The following is a 17,731-nucleotide window of genomic DNA, read 5'->3' as shown; positions in this document are numbered from 1 at the left end:
AAGCTTTTTAAAACATGCCTACATACAACCAAACATGATTTTGAAATAATTGACTCCGCTCGTGCCATGCTAATAAGTGGCTTCCTTAAAGATTTTGCTCTTATTTCACAAAGGGGTAGCTGAAATGTAGGCATGGGTCTTATTATTATTTTTTCCTCTTTAAACTCTGTACCTTGGCCAATTCTTGAAAATCTTGGGTATGTCAAGCTTCCAGAATTCTATCCCTTCAGACATTAACTATAATTTGAATACACTTAGCAACTTCTCTTTATTTAGCAGCTTCTATTCATTAATTTTTCAAAATGCATTAATGGAACTCTTACTATGTGTCAGCCAGGCCCTGTGCTCAGTGCTGGGGATACAATAGCGAGGAAGATATACGTACTCTTTGCCTTTGTGGAACTCACAGTGCCGTGGCAAAGGCACGGCGAAGAAACAAATAAAATCATTATAAACTGAGATAAGCTCCATGAAGGAAGAAAAACAGACTCTGAGAATGGAAGCTTTTTTCAAATAGGGTGACGAAGGAAAGCCACTATTCTAGGTAGCTCTTACATGGAGACACAAAAGATGAGGAGAGGAGCTGCACGTGGAGTGGGAGAGGGCAGTGAAGAGGTGAGACAGACGGGCATCTGCATGTAATGAGGCAAAGAGAGGCTTGACATGCTCAAGAGCCCAATAGAGGCCTGTGCAAATGGAGGATGTGGGGCAGAAGGAAAGGACAAGATGTAGACTTAGTAAAGTACACAACACCCAGGTTTTGCAAGTGCTAGGTAGGCTGGGCTAAGGAGGACGGATCTTCCTCTCCGAGCAATGAAAATCCATTTAATACTTCTAAGCACCAGAGTTAACAAGCTACGGAGGAAGCCTCTGTGATGATAAATACAAATATGCATACGATTTAAATGGGGTGCTGTTTGGGTCATGGGGAGGGCAGAATGGGATCTTGAAACACACAGGACTGGTCATTCAACATTATAAGTAACTTGCACATGTTGTGAAGGCATTACACGCAGGTTGAGCGTGCTGCTTGTCAGGGTGAATGTATTCAGATGTGTCCTTTGAAATACAGGAGATCCCCAGTCCATCGCATGTTAAAGAGGATGTATCAGAACTGTTCCAGGTTCCTGAATGTTCTTGATTTTCTTCAGATCTGAGAAAAGGGGCCAGAGCGTTGTGCTAAGAATACACTTCTGTTGTTTCAGTCTCATGAGCCAAGCTAAGTGAATTATAGAAGATGCTGCGGAAATTGTGCTGGGGTCCTGTGTTATGAGCATGGAACTAAGCTGCGTACAACTGCTAATGCGAGAAATGTAGGTGCCCATCATTCTGCAGTCAAAAAACAAAACATGATACACAAAAATGAAAAGCACATCTGAAACAGGTTTGTTACAAAGGCAAATTATCAACCATTGAGAAACGCAAATAAAAGTAAATACACTACTTGGTATAAACATAGTCATAATAAAGAATGTGTCAAAGTCCATCGGTAAGTCAGAGGAAGAAGTAATAACCTGTAAATAGGAAGATCAGGGAAAAGCTTCATAAAGAGGCGATGTTTACATTTGACCTTCAATAAGGCAAGGGATACAAAATGTTAGACAAAGGGAATGATGTTTATAAGGCAACGACCACTTTCAGTATTTTGGGTGAGCAGTTAAGAAGAGATTTCATTGTCGCGTGCTTCACACATCTTCATCAATTGGACAGATCAAGATCTGAGTAGAATGAAGGTGAGCTTAAACCTATTGGTTCCTGACTGAAAATGTCTTGATCATGTTGTTCTGTTCTGCCAAAAGAGCACCCCTCCAAACTCCAGTGCTGTTGTTGATTAGTTTACGACTGGCTGTTTCCACATCCATTTGTTTTATCCATTTGCCAATATGGAGAGTCACAGCGACTAAGAAAAAAAAAAGTTAGCTTGGGTGGCATGTTGGGACTCATATTTGAGAAACTCTGCCCTGATGAATCAGCTTTGGGGCTAACATGAAAGCCATTTTGAAGATTCAAAATGGACGGCTTCTTTGTTACTAGGATGTCATCTTCCTATGTTACTAAACAAAGTGCTAATGAGATGTTATCCTTCAAATTAGCGTAAGCAATGAGGTGGAAAGGAGTCTTGAGAAGAAGCCAACACCCAGTTTTCTGAGTATATAATCTCGCCAAAAAAGAATCTTCAGACCTGGCAGGCTGGATCCTTATGATCAATTCCAATCAAGGGTTTCATCAGTATGCCCCAGAGCCAAGACCACTTGCCCAGGAGTTTCTACAATGCCCCACCACTCTCTGCCATCATACATGGGTCCAAGCTTATAAACTTTGAAGATGGATTCTTTTTACCCAGCAGCTGTCATGGCAGGACCTGGCTCCTGGACAACTTTCAAGAAACCTGCAGTGAGGCTACCAGCTGCAAAGTGCCCAACTGTAAACAGGGACCGTGCACAGAGCCTAGCTGTGTGCAAAGTGCCGGCCTCCCCAGAGCTGTCCAAACAACTTGTTCTAATTCCAGGCCCTGTGAAAAGACAATATGTCAATCAGGACGTTCCTCAGCAGTGGCGGAGTGTGTTTCTGCGCCTTGCCGGTCAGGAAGCAGCCAGCAAGTAGGTTTTGTGGTCCAGAGCTGCCAGCCTGTGAGCTATGTGGCCAAGAGTTGTCCACCCAAGACGTGTGTGTCTAAGAGTTGTCAGACTCCGGAAAGTGAACCTGGCCAATGTCGATCTCAGAGCCCTGAATCCAGTTCCTGTAGGCCTCCCGTCTCTGTGGCACCAGGGTCACAACTCCCAGAATCTTCTTCTAACATTTATGAGCCGACTTGCTGTGTTACTGGTGGTTTGCAAATGCCTCGTAAGTGAAGAATGGGTAGAATGTGTAGATAGGAGATAGCAAATTCTAATTGAGATAAATTGATCCTTAAGATATCTAAGAACTTTTATTTCTCTAAATACATATTATTGTGCATGGGTTTGTGAGTCAAGGGATATGTCTTCTGTCTTCAAAGAAAAAAATTTTTGTTTTTTTTTCCTCTTTGGGGTATTTCTGATAGTAGCTGGGGTTGGAAAGCATGTTAGATATGTTAGGTCGCTAGGACACTATTTGTGATAAAACAGTGAGAGTTGCAACCAGGAACTAACATGAGTACTTAAGTCAACATGACACTTTGGCCACTGGTTATTATCAATGGAAACACTTAGCATTGAATCTGTCTTATTATAATATATAAATGTAATGCGCTACTAATACCAGAAATCTGTATAATACTGCAGTTTAAAGGGACACTGAACCCTTTCTAGTCCCATGAATTCTAATGGATTTAACTCTTATCAGAAGTTGTCCATATTGTTAATAACATCAGAACCACAACTGAAATCTGTGTCTACTCCCTGTCCATCCACTAGTTTTTCCGCCTCATCACCACACTCTTGTAGGCAACTGTGAGGTTGAAACTATTGCTCGAAGAGTGCACGAAAATTTTCAATTTCACTTCCATGGACTTCATAACCACAAAGTAGCAAGAGACCTTTGAATATCACGAGTTCAAGCTTAGTATACCCACTACATTTCTCCTATTCTTCTTCCTCTTCTCACTATATCTTAAGTGTTTTTTGAGTTGGGAAAATACTCTTTGTATTAAATAAATTTACTTCATTTAGAATTACAAACTTAGTTGTCACACTATTATTTTCGTTCAACACTTTTGTGGGGTTTGTTATTGGTTTTACACCAGATGAAAATCGAATCAATATTTGGAAGAAAAAAGGAGACCATGTTCCCTTCCAATTGTCTGTATGGCGTGAACCAGAATAAAAGAGCACATCTGTGCCAGTCCGCAGAAGATGGGGAGCGTGCTCATTATGAAGATCATGAAACCATGGAGCCAGAAGGTGTGAAGATATGTGAATTCTGCTTAGAATAGCCCATTGTGGAGCTGGGGGTGTGCTCTTGCCTGGAGCTCTCATTGTTCGGGGTGACAGAAGGTGGTGGTAAAGAGCATGAACCCCGAAGTCAGATTTTCCTGGGTCCGAATCTTCTCCTTGAGGGGTGAAGGCTGTTTGAATCTCAACTGTGTGGCCACATTCAAATCACTTAAGCGCTCTCACCTCAGTTTCCTGAACTCCAAAACCAAGGTGATAATGATGGTTCTGCTGTGAGAGGTAATAAGTTAATAATTTGAAAGGGTTCAGCACATGACCTTGAAGGAAACGCTCAGTAAGATAGAGCAACATGATTGGCTAGACTCAATATGAACAGCAGAGACAGGGATTTATAGATAAGCCCCAGAGTCTATGACAGATTAGGAAAGCTAGTCATCCAAAAAAAAAAAGAAAGAAAGAAAGAAAGAAAGAAAGAAAGAAAGAAAGAAAGAAAAGAAAAGAAAAGAAAGGAAAGGAAAGGAAGAGAAGAGAAGAGAAGAGAAGAGAAGAGAAGAGAAGAGAAGAGAAGAGAAGAGAAGAGAAAAGAAAAGAAAAGAAAAGAGAAAAGAAAAAAGAAAAGAAAAGAAAGCCTAGCTGTTTTGTATCACAAATGATGCAAGTAGCGCCTCTTACCAAGAGAAATGCTAAGGAAACATGCCATGGCTTGCTGAGGTGGGCTGGCAAGCAGCTGAGTTTATGACAAAGCTAATGTTGATTTATCTGTCGGTTCTGTGGGTGGGTTAGACGCCGGTCGTCCTAAAGAGGAAGATTTAAGCCTAAACTCTAGAAAGCCCCACTTACACAGGTGTTTCCAACAGAGGGGTGGAGTTGGGAGGTGGCTGAGGCAGGTCTGAAAGAGGCTGAATGAACACTGTGTGATCCCATCAATAGTAAGGAGCATATGGCGGCCACACCAGCCGAGCGTTCCCGCAGTAAACGACACTGACACTAAGCGTCTGGGCATAGCAGTGACAGAGCACTGGCAACGACAAGGAGAGACTTCATCTGCGTGGCAGCTTCCCAGTTTTCCTGTCACAGCCAATCATGCACACGCAGTTGAAATTCATGCACAGTGAAGAATGTTACTAATGCAACAAATAGGAGGGACTGGGAAGAGCACAATGCATTTTGGCCACTGTTCCTGAAGCCAAGAGGGAAAATAGCCATTTCGTCTGTCTCCCAAGTATATGTTCCTTTAATGGGTGTGGTTGGTTGGGAGACAGGGCACTGGTGACAGGCAGCTAAGCGTGGGGTTTGTGTGTGTGGTGCCAGTGGACAGGGGGAGGCAGGCGAGAGGGACAGCAGTGTTAAATGAGGTTTCCATTTGTCCAGCTCCTCTGTTTATCACCCTGGACCTTAATTCATTCTTTCCAGGCTGAGCATGATCACTCCCCTAAGAGGAAGTCAGCTAGGAAGGTATCAGTATCCATCCAATCTAACCCACCATGGAGCACATTGGAACTCTTCATAGAGAGAGATTGTGTGGATTCAGGAACTAAAGATTCTTGGTATTGGAATAGATAATGGTGTGATGAGGTGAAGAGATGCTTTGTAGGCCATTTAGTGTAGTGGGAAGAGAATTGGCTTTGGATTAAAATGAGTTCAAATCCAAATTCTGCCATTTACTAGCTGTGTGCCCTGGGACAAGCTAACGTTTCCGAAGCTCAGCTTTTTTTATTAGAAAATGGAGATAATGCCTAGTTCATTGGATGATTGTGGCAACGAAAGGCCATCATGACCATTAAATGCTTAATGAGGTGTTTGTGTCAATATATGTAAGATATCATTTGACACGTTAGCTGATATTTACCTCTTGGGCCACAGCCTCAGTTTATTCTCATGATTTCTCTATACCGGACTTAAATTTTAAGGCAAAGACCAAGAAAAGCCTTTCCATTATAGGTGCAACGGACATAAGCAGAATGGAACATAAGCTAGATAGTGAATGCAATATTCTCAAACACTACAGAAGTGACTCAGCGGGTGCATGCTCCAGAACATTCATCATAGATCAAGGAATTCCCACCTGCTTGGACAAAAAGGCTGTGGTAGGATTTGTGCATTGGTATCACTTACCCTGGACTCATCAAGACATAGATAACTTACCAGCATGCTTTTCTCCTAGAAGCCAAGCATAATGAATTTCAAGAACATGTTATTGCCTATGCAGAGCCATAAGATAGCTCTTATTAATTTGGTCCTAGTTGTTTACCAACCAGTGTGCATGAATTTTTTAACTTGAAACTCGAACAACCCAGTCAGATGAGTATGATTTTTTAATCCTCATTTTTTTTTTCAAAGAGGACAAAAACAAAGATAACCTAAGTAGGTTGTCAAAATCAGGCAGATAGAAAATGGTGGATCCAGGATTTTAATTCAATTGAGTTGGACTTCAGAGCTGGGGCTGTAAGTCTTGACATTACATGCTTTGTCACTAGAGCAGCTCAAATACGGGGAAAATCTCTGTGTCCTATGGAGGGTCTGTATATAAGTAATTTGAAACTTATTGGTCTGGCTATATTATATTATTGTAAGTCTATAGAGGAAACAACCAGAAAATTCAGTACAGTTGATTGGGTGGCTTAACCACAACTCAGGAATAAGGGCTAGAAAGTAATTAGGCATATTTCACTGGAGTTTGTGAAATATTATAGATTTCCAGTATCTTAGAAAAGACCATGAACCTCAAATCATGTGAAATTACATCATCTAAGTGCCGGGGAAGGTGTTTAGACAGCATAGAGTCAGATTTTTCTACGAGTAAGCTTGACTGTATTGATGTTGTTAGTCATCGTTTCTCATACCATTAGTCCCTCCGTCTTTCTAATTAAATATGTTCCTTTTGAAAATGCTGAGCCTGTTTTAGGCGTTAATGGGATACGAGGACACCATTTTGTTCCATGTGGCCTCAGAGTCACTGGCACCTTTCTTGAAGCCAGAATATCTTTCTCCACTTCTGCTCCCCATTTCTTCCTTCGGAGAGTTCCTGTTACTCCCTCAGTTCAAAATTCTTTCACTCCAGGAATTTTTCCATATTCTTCCCCTGAAGCCCAAGTGGAAATAATGATCAATTCCAAAAATAGCTAAAAAAGGAACAGCAAGCACAAAGCAAGAGTACTTTTTTTAGACGATCGGTAGCTCATGAATACTGCTTATATTGGAGCTATGACTTTGGTTAGCAATACCATACGCCATAGGGAGATAGGTACAAAGAGAGGAAAGATGCAGTAGTAAAATAGATGAAATTTGGAGTTAAGAAACCCCACTTTTTTGTGGTTGCATAGTATTAAGAATTGCCCAACTTTTTGTATAACTTTCTCTGGCTTCATGGAAATAAATTGGCTAATGGGATTCAAAGAGTTATTCCTTGGAGCCCAGAGGCAAAACCAATGTGGTTGTATCCAGACACAAGAACAAAGGAATCTCGAAGGTAAACACTGGAAATGTTTAAGGCCATTGCTCTTCCTCCATTACTCAATATGGTATTTTTCCGAGCGCAGGGCCAATGCCCCTGCAGGAGTTCAATAACTACTAATTGATAAAGATAATGATAAAAGGAGACTGAAAACCAAAAAAAGGCTAGCTATAACACCTCCCCTATCAGAACACTGCCTTGTCACCAGTGCTTTGTGGACAGTGGCATGCTGCTTATTTAAATTGAATGTGCAGAGTGGAACACCTGGATTAAAAAGCCCTCTCCACCATAAACCCTGTCAACCTTTACAGTAGGGTTATTAACTGTTGTTCTTGTTTCCCCTTGAAATGAGCTACATTCACTCTGACACTGTCTGGGTTAGGAAACCGATGTAATAATGCATGTTGAAAGTCTCAAGAACAAAGTATCTTCCTCTAGACTTCATATTTTATTAAATTAAGTTGCAGGACAGAGTGAACCAAATAAATTTTAGATGTTAGCCATACTGATATTTACGAGTGCTATAATGTTTTTATCTGATGACCAGATTTACAGTAAATCACAGTCAAGGTTTGTAATGATCACAGGTGTACTTACCAGATTAAAGAACATCCATTATTACTGAGAGAAATGTTTTTCAAAAATATTTCTCAGGAAACAAAAACAGGCATCAGTGCCATTCAATCATTTTTCAAGTCTAGATTTGTTCGGCAGTTTGCTCAAAGTGGGTCTGCTCCTCGTTTCCTGTGTCCTGTCTCCCCGGGGCTGCAGCTGAAGGTGGCATGGTCCCCAGGAGTCTGGTTTAATTTCCTGCAGTGAATGAGTCTAGCAATCAAAGAATCGGTCTTGAGGTGGTCCTGGAGGGGCTCCTAATGCAAGGCCAGTGGTCGGGGGCCCTTAGGCTACAAATGGCATGCTAGGCAATCAAAAAGCAATGTGCTGCATTCTAACCCACTGAGCGTTCCTCTGGAGGACAAATATCATCCAAAACTGTGTTTGTTCTGAAAGAGGTCCAATCAGAGTTAAAAGTTCCCCACAACGGCCATCAGGTAGCTTAGCCAAGTGCCGGTGGCCTAAGTATTTGTGGCAAAGACTAGCCAACCAGTTTCAGGTGGTTCTTCTTATGCTCCCTCATTTCTATCACGGTTATATCTTCATCGGATCATACTTATTTCTCAATGTGTAAGAGATCTTCAGTGGGCTTCACTCATGATACAGTTGAGCAAATATACTTGCCAAGGTTATGCGGTTTACTCAGGCAGAGTCACGGCTAGAGCTCAAGCCTAGTGATCCCATCCCAGTGCCCCATTGACCGTATTCCAAAGTGTCCCTCATGAGAAGTTTATTAAAAATATTGAAACGCACTAAGCACAATAATTTTTAATGAGCCCTGTATGTACATTAAAGGCCACACATAACACATAAAAACCTTTATTGGATCATAAATGTGACCTATCTTAAATTAATATGCCAGCTGTAATAAACATTAATCTATCCACAGAATTTCAAATATATTTTAATGAAGGTTGGAATATTGTTTCCCTAATGCACGGTTTGTTGAATGGTAAATAAGACTATAGGCCCCTTGTTTTAGAGAATCAGCTGTAAATAGCTATCTTCCCCTGGCATTTAAATAACTGAGTGAGGTTTATCACCAGTTTTGAAACTGTGAGTCAGAATAAAGCCTGCACTGGCTGCCAATACTCATTACTAAAAAGTTCTAGAAGCCACAGCCCAAAAGGGGGAATAGCACGAAGGGTGGGTACTTGGCCTAGCATCTATACTAAGGTCCTCTTGTCTTTTTAAATAGTTGCTCAGCTGCAAACTACAGCTGTGATTCCCTCAGGGGTTATTGTTATGTTTCTCTCATCTCCTCAAATAACTCTTCCCTCCACGTGAGCCTTGGAGGTGACCTCTACTTAGCCAGTAGCAGTTGTGACAGAACCCAGCTCCTGAAGGACTGCCAAGGAACCAGAAGGGAACCATCAGCTGCCAACCAGCATGCTTATGCCCAGCTCCCATGACCCACCCCCTACGCCTCTCCATTTGTGGTGTATCCAGACCCTGCCACATAATCATCATCTACCTTCTCCCCCTGAAGGCTTTAGTCCCTACTACCCAGCAACCTGGACTCAAAACTTTGAGCTATATGGACAGTAATTACTGTCCTAGGACTCCCAGGGCTTGTGGCTCATCCATGACTGGATATAGCAGCTGCTGAGCCCTAGTGGAGCGTTTTCCTCGTTAACAAAGGAGCCATGTATTCAACAGCTTTTGTCTCTGAGTTCCGTATCTTCTACCTTGAGGTATTTTGAGTAATCCCTCATAGTTGCTGAGTCCTAAATAAAGTACCTACACATTTCTACCTAGCCTAGTTGGGAGAGGTGGACAATCTCTTGGAAGACTATGTTATATGGCTGTACTGTGTGGGGCTTTTTTGTCTTTTGTTTTTTTTAAGATTTATTTATTTGAGAGGGAGAGCGAACGAGTAAGCAGGGAGGAGGGGCAGAGGGAGAGGGAGAGAGAGAATCTCCGGCAGACTCCTGCTGAGTGTGGAACCCCATGTGCAGCTCGATCTCACAACCCTGAGATCATGACCTGAGCTGAAATGAAGAGTTGGACATTAACCTACTGAGCCACCCAGGCTCCCCTTGGCTGCATTGTTTTAAAGAAAAATCTAGCATACCCTTATATTGCTTTACTATTCAGACTTCAGATTATTTATTAACTAAGTCATGGTTTATATTTATTCTTTTTGTCAATTGTCTTCTTCTTTTAATGTCTTTTAAGGCTTTGAAATATGTTTTCAATATGGCATCGAGTTGTTTTCTTTATCTTCTAATAAATTTGATTACTCTGTGCTAGTGACTGCTGCATAAATGCCTAATTTTTCATCATTATTTCAATGTTAGTATAATTATTGTACTCCTACTAAAATTTCTGTCTTATTAAATGATTGCTAAAACAAATAGAGTTAGTTATGACATTGCAGTGCCACAATTTCAACTAGAAAACAGAAATCTTTGGAAGGGGATAATGAGAACCATGAACAGTCTGAGCTTTTACCCTACTTGCAAGCTAACAAGTTAGCCTAGCACAGATTCAGGGATGCTGGCAGAAGACATGACACCCCTGGTTCAGAGACAAAGTCTTTATTATTCATGGGAATGGCAGAAGCCATTTGCACCAATTCCCTGACCCTCAATTCCCACAGCACAACAAGAAGCCAGTGAATTGTTTTATAGGCAAAAAACCTTGTGATCAGGAAGCCTGGATCATGGATATGATAATGGACAGTAAGCTTGCTTGTCTTTTGCCTGAGAGAAATACTGTATTTAATTTCCAAAACTCTTTACTGTACAAACATGGCTGAAAAGATAATTCAGAACAGAAGGAATAAGTGACTCTATTCTTAAGACATGTAGGGGCGCCTGGGTGGCACAGCGGTTAAGCGTCTGCCTTCAGCTCAGGGTGTGATCCCGGCATTATGGGATCGAGCCCCACATCAGGCTCCTCCGCTATGAGCTTGCTTCTTCCTCTCCCACTCCCCCTGCTTGTGCTTCCTCTCTCGCTGGCTGTCTCTATCTCTGTCGGATAAATAAAAATAAAATCTTAAAAAAAAAAAAAGACATGTAGAAATGCTAAAACCCTACAGGGACCACCTCCCCCACCCAATATCTAATCCTTATTTCTACACTGCACTGCTTCTGATGAATTTTCCTCTGAGTATGGCACCCCACTGGCTACTCTAATCAGTATGACTCGTCTGAAGTTGCAACCAAATCTATTCATTATGTCTCATTCAGTATTCAAGTAAGGCTACTATGAGTAGGTCTCCAAGCAGCATTCAGGGGGTAGAGGCTGTCTCCCTTCACCAAAGGCTCCAATCAGTAAAATCATCAGTCACAGAGACTTATAGCTCAAAGGGGTCCTAAGGGGTACTAACAATTCTATAAACATAGCTCTTCACGATCACCCTTGGAATTTATGGAATGGGGAAGTATAGGTCTATGATACTTGTAACAACAAAAGTACATTGAGTTGGCCCCAAAAGCCCCACCCACAAGGTCACATTATCTATTCTTTCCTACTGTGATATCTTTCAAAATCTGATTGGATGAATCCAAGCACCCTCACCCCCCGAACTGGAGAGAAAGATGATTTGCGCATCTGTACAAAAAAGAACTATAAAAGTGTGAATCCCTCTCTCCCAGAAGTTTCACATGTATTGAAAGGAGCACATAGGGCCTCTGTCTCCCTTGGGGAAAGAGAGACATAGGTCCTATGGGTCCTACCCTGAGTTATCTCCTCGGAGTGGCTGATGTCAGGGTATGGGGGAGGGAGAAATCATCAGGTGTGGAAACAGAGAGAGAGGAGAAAGAGAGAGAATGTATTTCAGTACCAGTAAGCAAGGTGTCTTTATTTTTGATTTTTAGCAATGAGACACCAGCTAGGGGCTCAAACAATCTTCTAATGTTTTCAGTACATTCAATGCCCTATACTGGGCAGTAACATCAGCATGCTCACTCCATTTATCTAAACCTTGGGAATCCCTTGGCTCAGCAGTCACAGCCAGGTTGCCTTCCAGCTATGCAACACAAGGTTTATCCCTTTGGCTCCCTCGGATTTGAGACACACACTAGAAGCTATTTTTTAAGGAGTACAATTTAATCTGGGGCATCTACTGCTCCGTTATTAAAATAACGCCTCTTTTATACTCATCCAATTTTAACACAAGGGCTAAAGGAGATTTCCAAGGTGGTGGGTGGACTGCAAGAATTCACCTAGAATTCCTAGAAAACCAAAGCCTCCTTTTAGTGAGCAGAACCCCCTCTAAAAACTATTTGACCTTTTACCATCACCTCCAAAAGGTCAGGCTGCAGGAGGGGCTGAGCTGGGAGATGGCCCAACTGTTCACCCTTCCTTCACAGGAAGGAGCACACCATCTCCTAATTCCCCAAGAGAACTGGCTGAGGTTCTAACAATTTAGCCATTTTCTGATCATAGCATTAGTGAATTTTCTTCATTTCAAATTCAGTGTAAGGGCACCTCTCTATAACTGTCATCTGAAAGAGGGTGAAAATTTCTGCCCACTTAGATGAATCTCTGTACTGGTGGTTATATTAGGGAGAACTTAGGATGGACTACCAGAGTAAACTTCCTCCTGCTCAAATCGGGCACTGTTGGTCAGCTCTTTGTGAATTTGTTTCCCTGGAGTTGGTCTTTAATTGCTTGCCCAATTCCTCCTTATTAACTGACAATAAAGTGTTAATTAACAGACAGTTAAGAGACAATAAAATATTGTCCTATTAGCCGTACAAGCTGGTCAACATGTTCACTTGATTCCAGTGGGCTTCTTTCAAATTCTACTCATCAACCTGTGAGGTCTTCTCCCTCTTCCAGAAAGTAGTATTTCTGTTAACATCCCATCTTTGTTGCCAGGGGGAAAATGAGAATGTAGATGAATGTTTGTGGGGAAGGGAGCAGATGAATGTGATGTGAAATGTTGGAGTCTGGGAGCAAACTGTCAAGAAAAAATTCTTGAAATGTCTTTGGTGCAAAAAGGGTGGTTTTATTAAAGCATGGGGACATGACCTGTGGGCAGAGAGAGCCGCACTGGGGTTGTGAGGAGTGACTGATTATATACTTTCAAGTTGGGAGGGGGTTAGGGATAGCTTAAATCTCTAAGGAATTTGGAAGCAAGGTTTCCAGGATCTTGGACCTTGTGGGGCTAGCTGTTGTGAGGAAAAGGTCATTTACTACTGTGTAGTGAAACCCTAGTCATGAGATCCCTCAATGTATATCAGTGGGCCGTATGCTTGGGGAGAGGGCTACAGATAAAGGAAATTTCCAAAGGGATTTTTATAGGATAGTGGAGGTTGTGTTAATGTCAAGCTAAGATTGCCTTTTGCCTTTAGAAAAATACTAGCATTAAGATAGCTAAGCTCCTTGAGGAAGGTCACTCTGCCTGTCTTAAGTACTTGTCAAGGGGTTGTAAGTTATAAGAAGTTTTTTGGTTTTTGGTTTTTGTTTTCTTGTATTTCTTTGGCCATTGTTCTCCACATCAAATGGATAAGTGATCCTGGGTAGTCACAGCATTCTTGTGACTACTTAAAACATCCAACTTATTCCAACTTCCCGGTTTTGTTTTCGTTTTGCTGGTATTGTTTGGCTGAAAATTCTTTAAACGTCTCATGGAATAATCCAACAATTTCTTCTGGTTTAGATATTAGGTTGGGCAATACTTTATTTTCTTGATATTTTGATTCCAAGTCAGTACCTCCAAAGAATGTCACCACTGATCAAGCAAGGTAGTCAACAAATGCTCTGAAAGACCCATGGTCACTCCAGCTTGAGCCTCCAGTTTCTGGATTACTTCAATTTTACGCATGACCATTAAAACCTAAAGTCAGTTCATTCATTCTCATGCCTAATGCTGAAATGTTAGGCAGTGGATGGCCATTATGAAAGGATCATTATGATCATCATCATAAAATTAAGTATTCTATAGTATTAGTGATGTTTCACATTAATTTCAAGATACATGTTGGTTTAGGATTTTTTTAAAGATATTTATTTATTTGAGAGACAGAGCACAAGTAGGGGGAGCATCAGGCAGGGGGAGAGGGAGCAGGCTCCCCGGGGACCAGGGAGGCCGATGTGGTGGGTCTTGATCCCAGGATCTCGGGATAATGACCTGAGCCGAAGGCAGATGCTTAAGCGACTGAGCCACCCAGGTGCCCATATTTTTTGTTGATTTTGTTTATTTGTTTGTTTGTTTGTTTTAAGTTAAAGGACCATTTGCTATGTAAATCTACCTTCATTTCATACAGGAAAGTGTTCTCCATTATTTTCAGAATGGCCCTGCATTCCTCCAGAGGACTCTTGGTTAAACAAGGTAGATGAGAATAGAACAGCCCTCCTTTCTTTACTCTCAACATGAAAAACAAATACTTGTCATTTGTGGTAACCAACTCCCAAGTTTTCAGAGTATTACTTCACTGATTAATTTACCTAAATACAAAGTAAGACTATCTCTAGAAGTATTGGTCAGGAAAAGAGATGAAAGTTTTTCAAATATTACGAGAAAACTTTTAGGAAAAACAAAATCTCCACCATTTGAGGAAAAAAACCCCTATTCTATCAGAACTTAGGAGTAGTCTGTAATAAAGATCGAGATAAAGACTTGAATCACTTAAATGTCAGTCTTTCAAGTGAAGAAGAGTGATTCTCTATCTTTTATGAAGTGTTATAAAATAATGCTTCAGAGGAAACAAATGTTTTGGGCAACTCAGAGTCTTCATTTGGCCCTGAGTTCTGCTCTCTGTGGCAGGATCAGACTTTGTTGGGGCCGAACTCCCAAAGAATACCTATCGATTTTAGTGGGACTCTGAGCTGCTGACGAGTCATAGCATTGACATTTTGATCTCATGTTCTATTAAAAAAAAAAAAACTAGAAAATCTTTATACTCTAAAATGATATTTCTTATTATAAAGTCTCTCCCCAGAGTTCCAGTGTGCCCACAGAGTCTGGAGTAAAAAGGGGCCAGGAGAGGTGCTTTTGCTATGCAAGGAAATAACTGAACAAGGATCCTCTGTGACCTGGAGGTGAACTGCATTCTTCCACTGGCTGTAAGGCGTGTTATGTGAAAAATCGAGGACAAGCACTATAATAGACCTAGGCCTCCCTTTTCTTTAGGAGGTTTATAGTAAATCTTTGCCTTGGCTGTGAAAAGCTCTCAAAGAACCAAAGACAAATTGGTTCTAGTTTATAAAACTAAGGGTCAAAAGGGTTTCACATATACATGTACATCCAAGTGCATAGGCTAGGAACTGTCCGACAGAATGACTGAAATGAAGGCAGATTCTGCCAATCTCTAATCAGTTCTTCCCAACAGCCACTTACCATCACATACATCGATCTACGTGACAGTCTTTGTTCTGCTGTGTAAATTCCTTGAGATAAAGTAAGAGAAAATAAAATTCATGAACTAAATAGAGGAAAACAGTGACTAAAGCATTTTTACTCATTGTTTGAGTAAATATTTACAACAACAGGATGTTGGACATATTTAGTAATACCAACAGAAATAAGGCTATAATGTCTTTAATATACTTATGACTGAGCAACAAAAAGTAGATACAAACTGAATAAATATAAGGTATGAAGTTATCAGTACTATAGGAGATATGTAAAGTGGGAACAATTTCTAAGGAAAAGAAATAGCTTCTGGCTGGGCAGAAATGAAAGCTTTCCGGTAGTGATTATATTTGACTTGAACTGTAAAGAGTAAGTAGGATCTGGATAATTAGAGAGGGTGGAAAAGCAAGCAAGACAGCAAAAAGGAAATCAGCCTTTTGAGGTGCTCACTGAGCACGGCAATAGGGTCATCTGGACTTCCATATAAAGAGGACCTGAAGGACTCAGGCCTGGCAATGTATGTGGGATCCATATTCTACATAGCTTTGAGTGAGAGCTTAAGGACCTTTGATTTTATTCTGTGGACAATGGGGAGGTATTCAAGATAACTGCAACCAAGGGAGAGACATTACCTGAGCTATATTTTACTACTAATCTTGTCCTTGGGAATATGATAAAGATAGAAGTTTTTGTGAGGATAGTTTTATAATAGTTTAAGCCGATGTGACTAAGAGAACATAGTGCCATAAGTAGAGATAAAGTGCGTGGAAGGAGAAACCAACTTTGGAGAAAGCACTATTAATATGTAAATATTTAATTTGAAGGGTAAGTAGTCCCAGTGGAATGATCTAGCAGATAACTACAAAGACAGAAACACAGATCAGTAAAGAGAGCAAGACTGTAATTGTAAATACTGAGGAATTTATTAGAACTATTAATTGAACCCTTATGATTAATGAAATGCAGATTAAGGAGAATGCAGAAGAAGAGGATAGAGAAAAATCTATATTCTGCAGAATAGAAGGAGAAAACGGAGGTAGATATGAAGACAGAACAGGTGGTCTGTGTGATAGAAACAGAACCATGAAATCAGAGCATTGCTGAATAAAAGTAGGACAAGTTATCAAAATACAGAGTATGGATAGCAACGCCACCTGCCCTGGAGCTAAGACTGAGGCAAAAATTGCCATTGCATGCAGGGAGGTGATCTTGAAGATCACAGCTGAATATATTGGTGAGGATAAAAACTAGATTTCAAAAATATGGATGTAGAAACACAGAGGAAAAAAATCTTGAAGACATGAATGAGTTTAGGTAAAATTTCTTAGCTACAAAACACAATCCATAGTTTAAAAATTGGTAACTTGAACTTCATCGCAATTAAAAATATTTACTCTTCAAGAAGTCACCATTAGCAGAATAAAGACAAGCCACAGACTGGTAGAAAATGTTTGCAAATCTTATAGCTAATAAAAAAAAAGTTGTATCTAAAATATTTTTAAAACTCCCCAAACTCAACAACAAGAAAGAAGACACACAATTAAAAAAAAATGGAAAAAACATTGAGCAGTGTCTTTACTAAAGAAGATACACAGGTGGGAAATAGGCGATGAATATGCTTGGTATCATCAGTCACTAACACATTAAAGCCACAATGAAATACCACTATATAATTAATAGAATTACAATCTGACTATGCCAAATGTCGAAATGTACCACATGTTGAAAGGCACCAAGGAACATGAACTCTTATACACTTCTGGTGGGAATATAAAATTATGCGGTCAGTTTAAATAACAATTTGACAATTCCTTAAAAGTTGAACATTGACCTATCATGTGATCAAATCATTCCATTCATGGGTATTTACCCAAAGAAATGAATTTATATGTGTATTCAAAAATGTGTACGTGGAGTATGCCTGGGTGACACAGTTGGTTAAGCATCCAATTCTTGGTTTCAGGCCATGATCTCAGGGCCCTGATCTCAGGATCATGATTTCAGGGTCCTGAGATTGAGCTCCTTGCCCCTCCCCCCCGACCCGCTTCCCTGACATCAGGTTCTGTGCTGAGTGTGGAGTCAGCTTGAGATTCTCTCTCCCTCTCTTTCTGCCCCTCCCACTCATGCTCTCTCTCTCTGTCTCTCTCTTTCTCAAATAAATAAATAAATAAAATATTTTTAAAAACTTGTACATGAATGTTCTTAGTACTTTTTGTGTAATTCCCAAAGCCTGCATACAGCCCAACTGTCCATCAGTGTATGAATGAATAAACAAATTACGTGTTAGGCATACAGTGGAACACTGCACAGAAATACAAGGAATGAGCAATTAATACATGCTGCAACTTGGAGGAATCTCAAAATAAGTATTCTTGAGTAAAAGAAGGAAGAAAAAAAAGAGCATCTATTGTATCATTCCATTTCATTTAGTAAAATGTTAGAAAATGCAAACCAATCCACAATGGTAGAACGAAGATCTGTGGC

The 17,731-nt window shown here is 40.6% G+C and overlaps 1 protein-coding gene across 1 annotated transcript; it reads left to right on the top strand.

Moving 5' to 3' along the window:
- The first annotated feature begins 2,194 nt into the window (after positions 1-2,194).
- LOC113255969 (keratin-associated protein 27-1) lies at positions 2,195-3,579 on the top strand. The gene has a single exon (XM_026499668.2). The coding sequence runs from the start codon at positions 2,232-2,234 to the stop codon at positions 2,850-2,852; it is 621 nt and encodes a 206-aa protein (XP_026355453.1). The 5' UTR covers positions 2,195-2,231; the 3' UTR covers positions 2,853-3,579.
- The last annotated feature ends 14,152 nt before the right edge of the window (positions 3,580-17,731 follow it).

The sequence above is a fragment of the Ursus arctos genome, unplaced genomic scaffold, assembly GCF_023065955.2.
Source record: "Ursus arctos isolate Adak ecotype North America unplaced genomic scaffold, UrsArc2.0 scaffold_4, whole genome shotgun sequence".
NCBI classification, from domain to species: domain Eukaryota; kingdom Metazoa; phylum Chordata; class Mammalia; order Carnivora; family Ursidae; genus Ursus; species Ursus arctos.
Note: the sequence above shows the minus strand (reverse complement) of the source record. Positions and strands in the feature narration are given on the sequence as shown.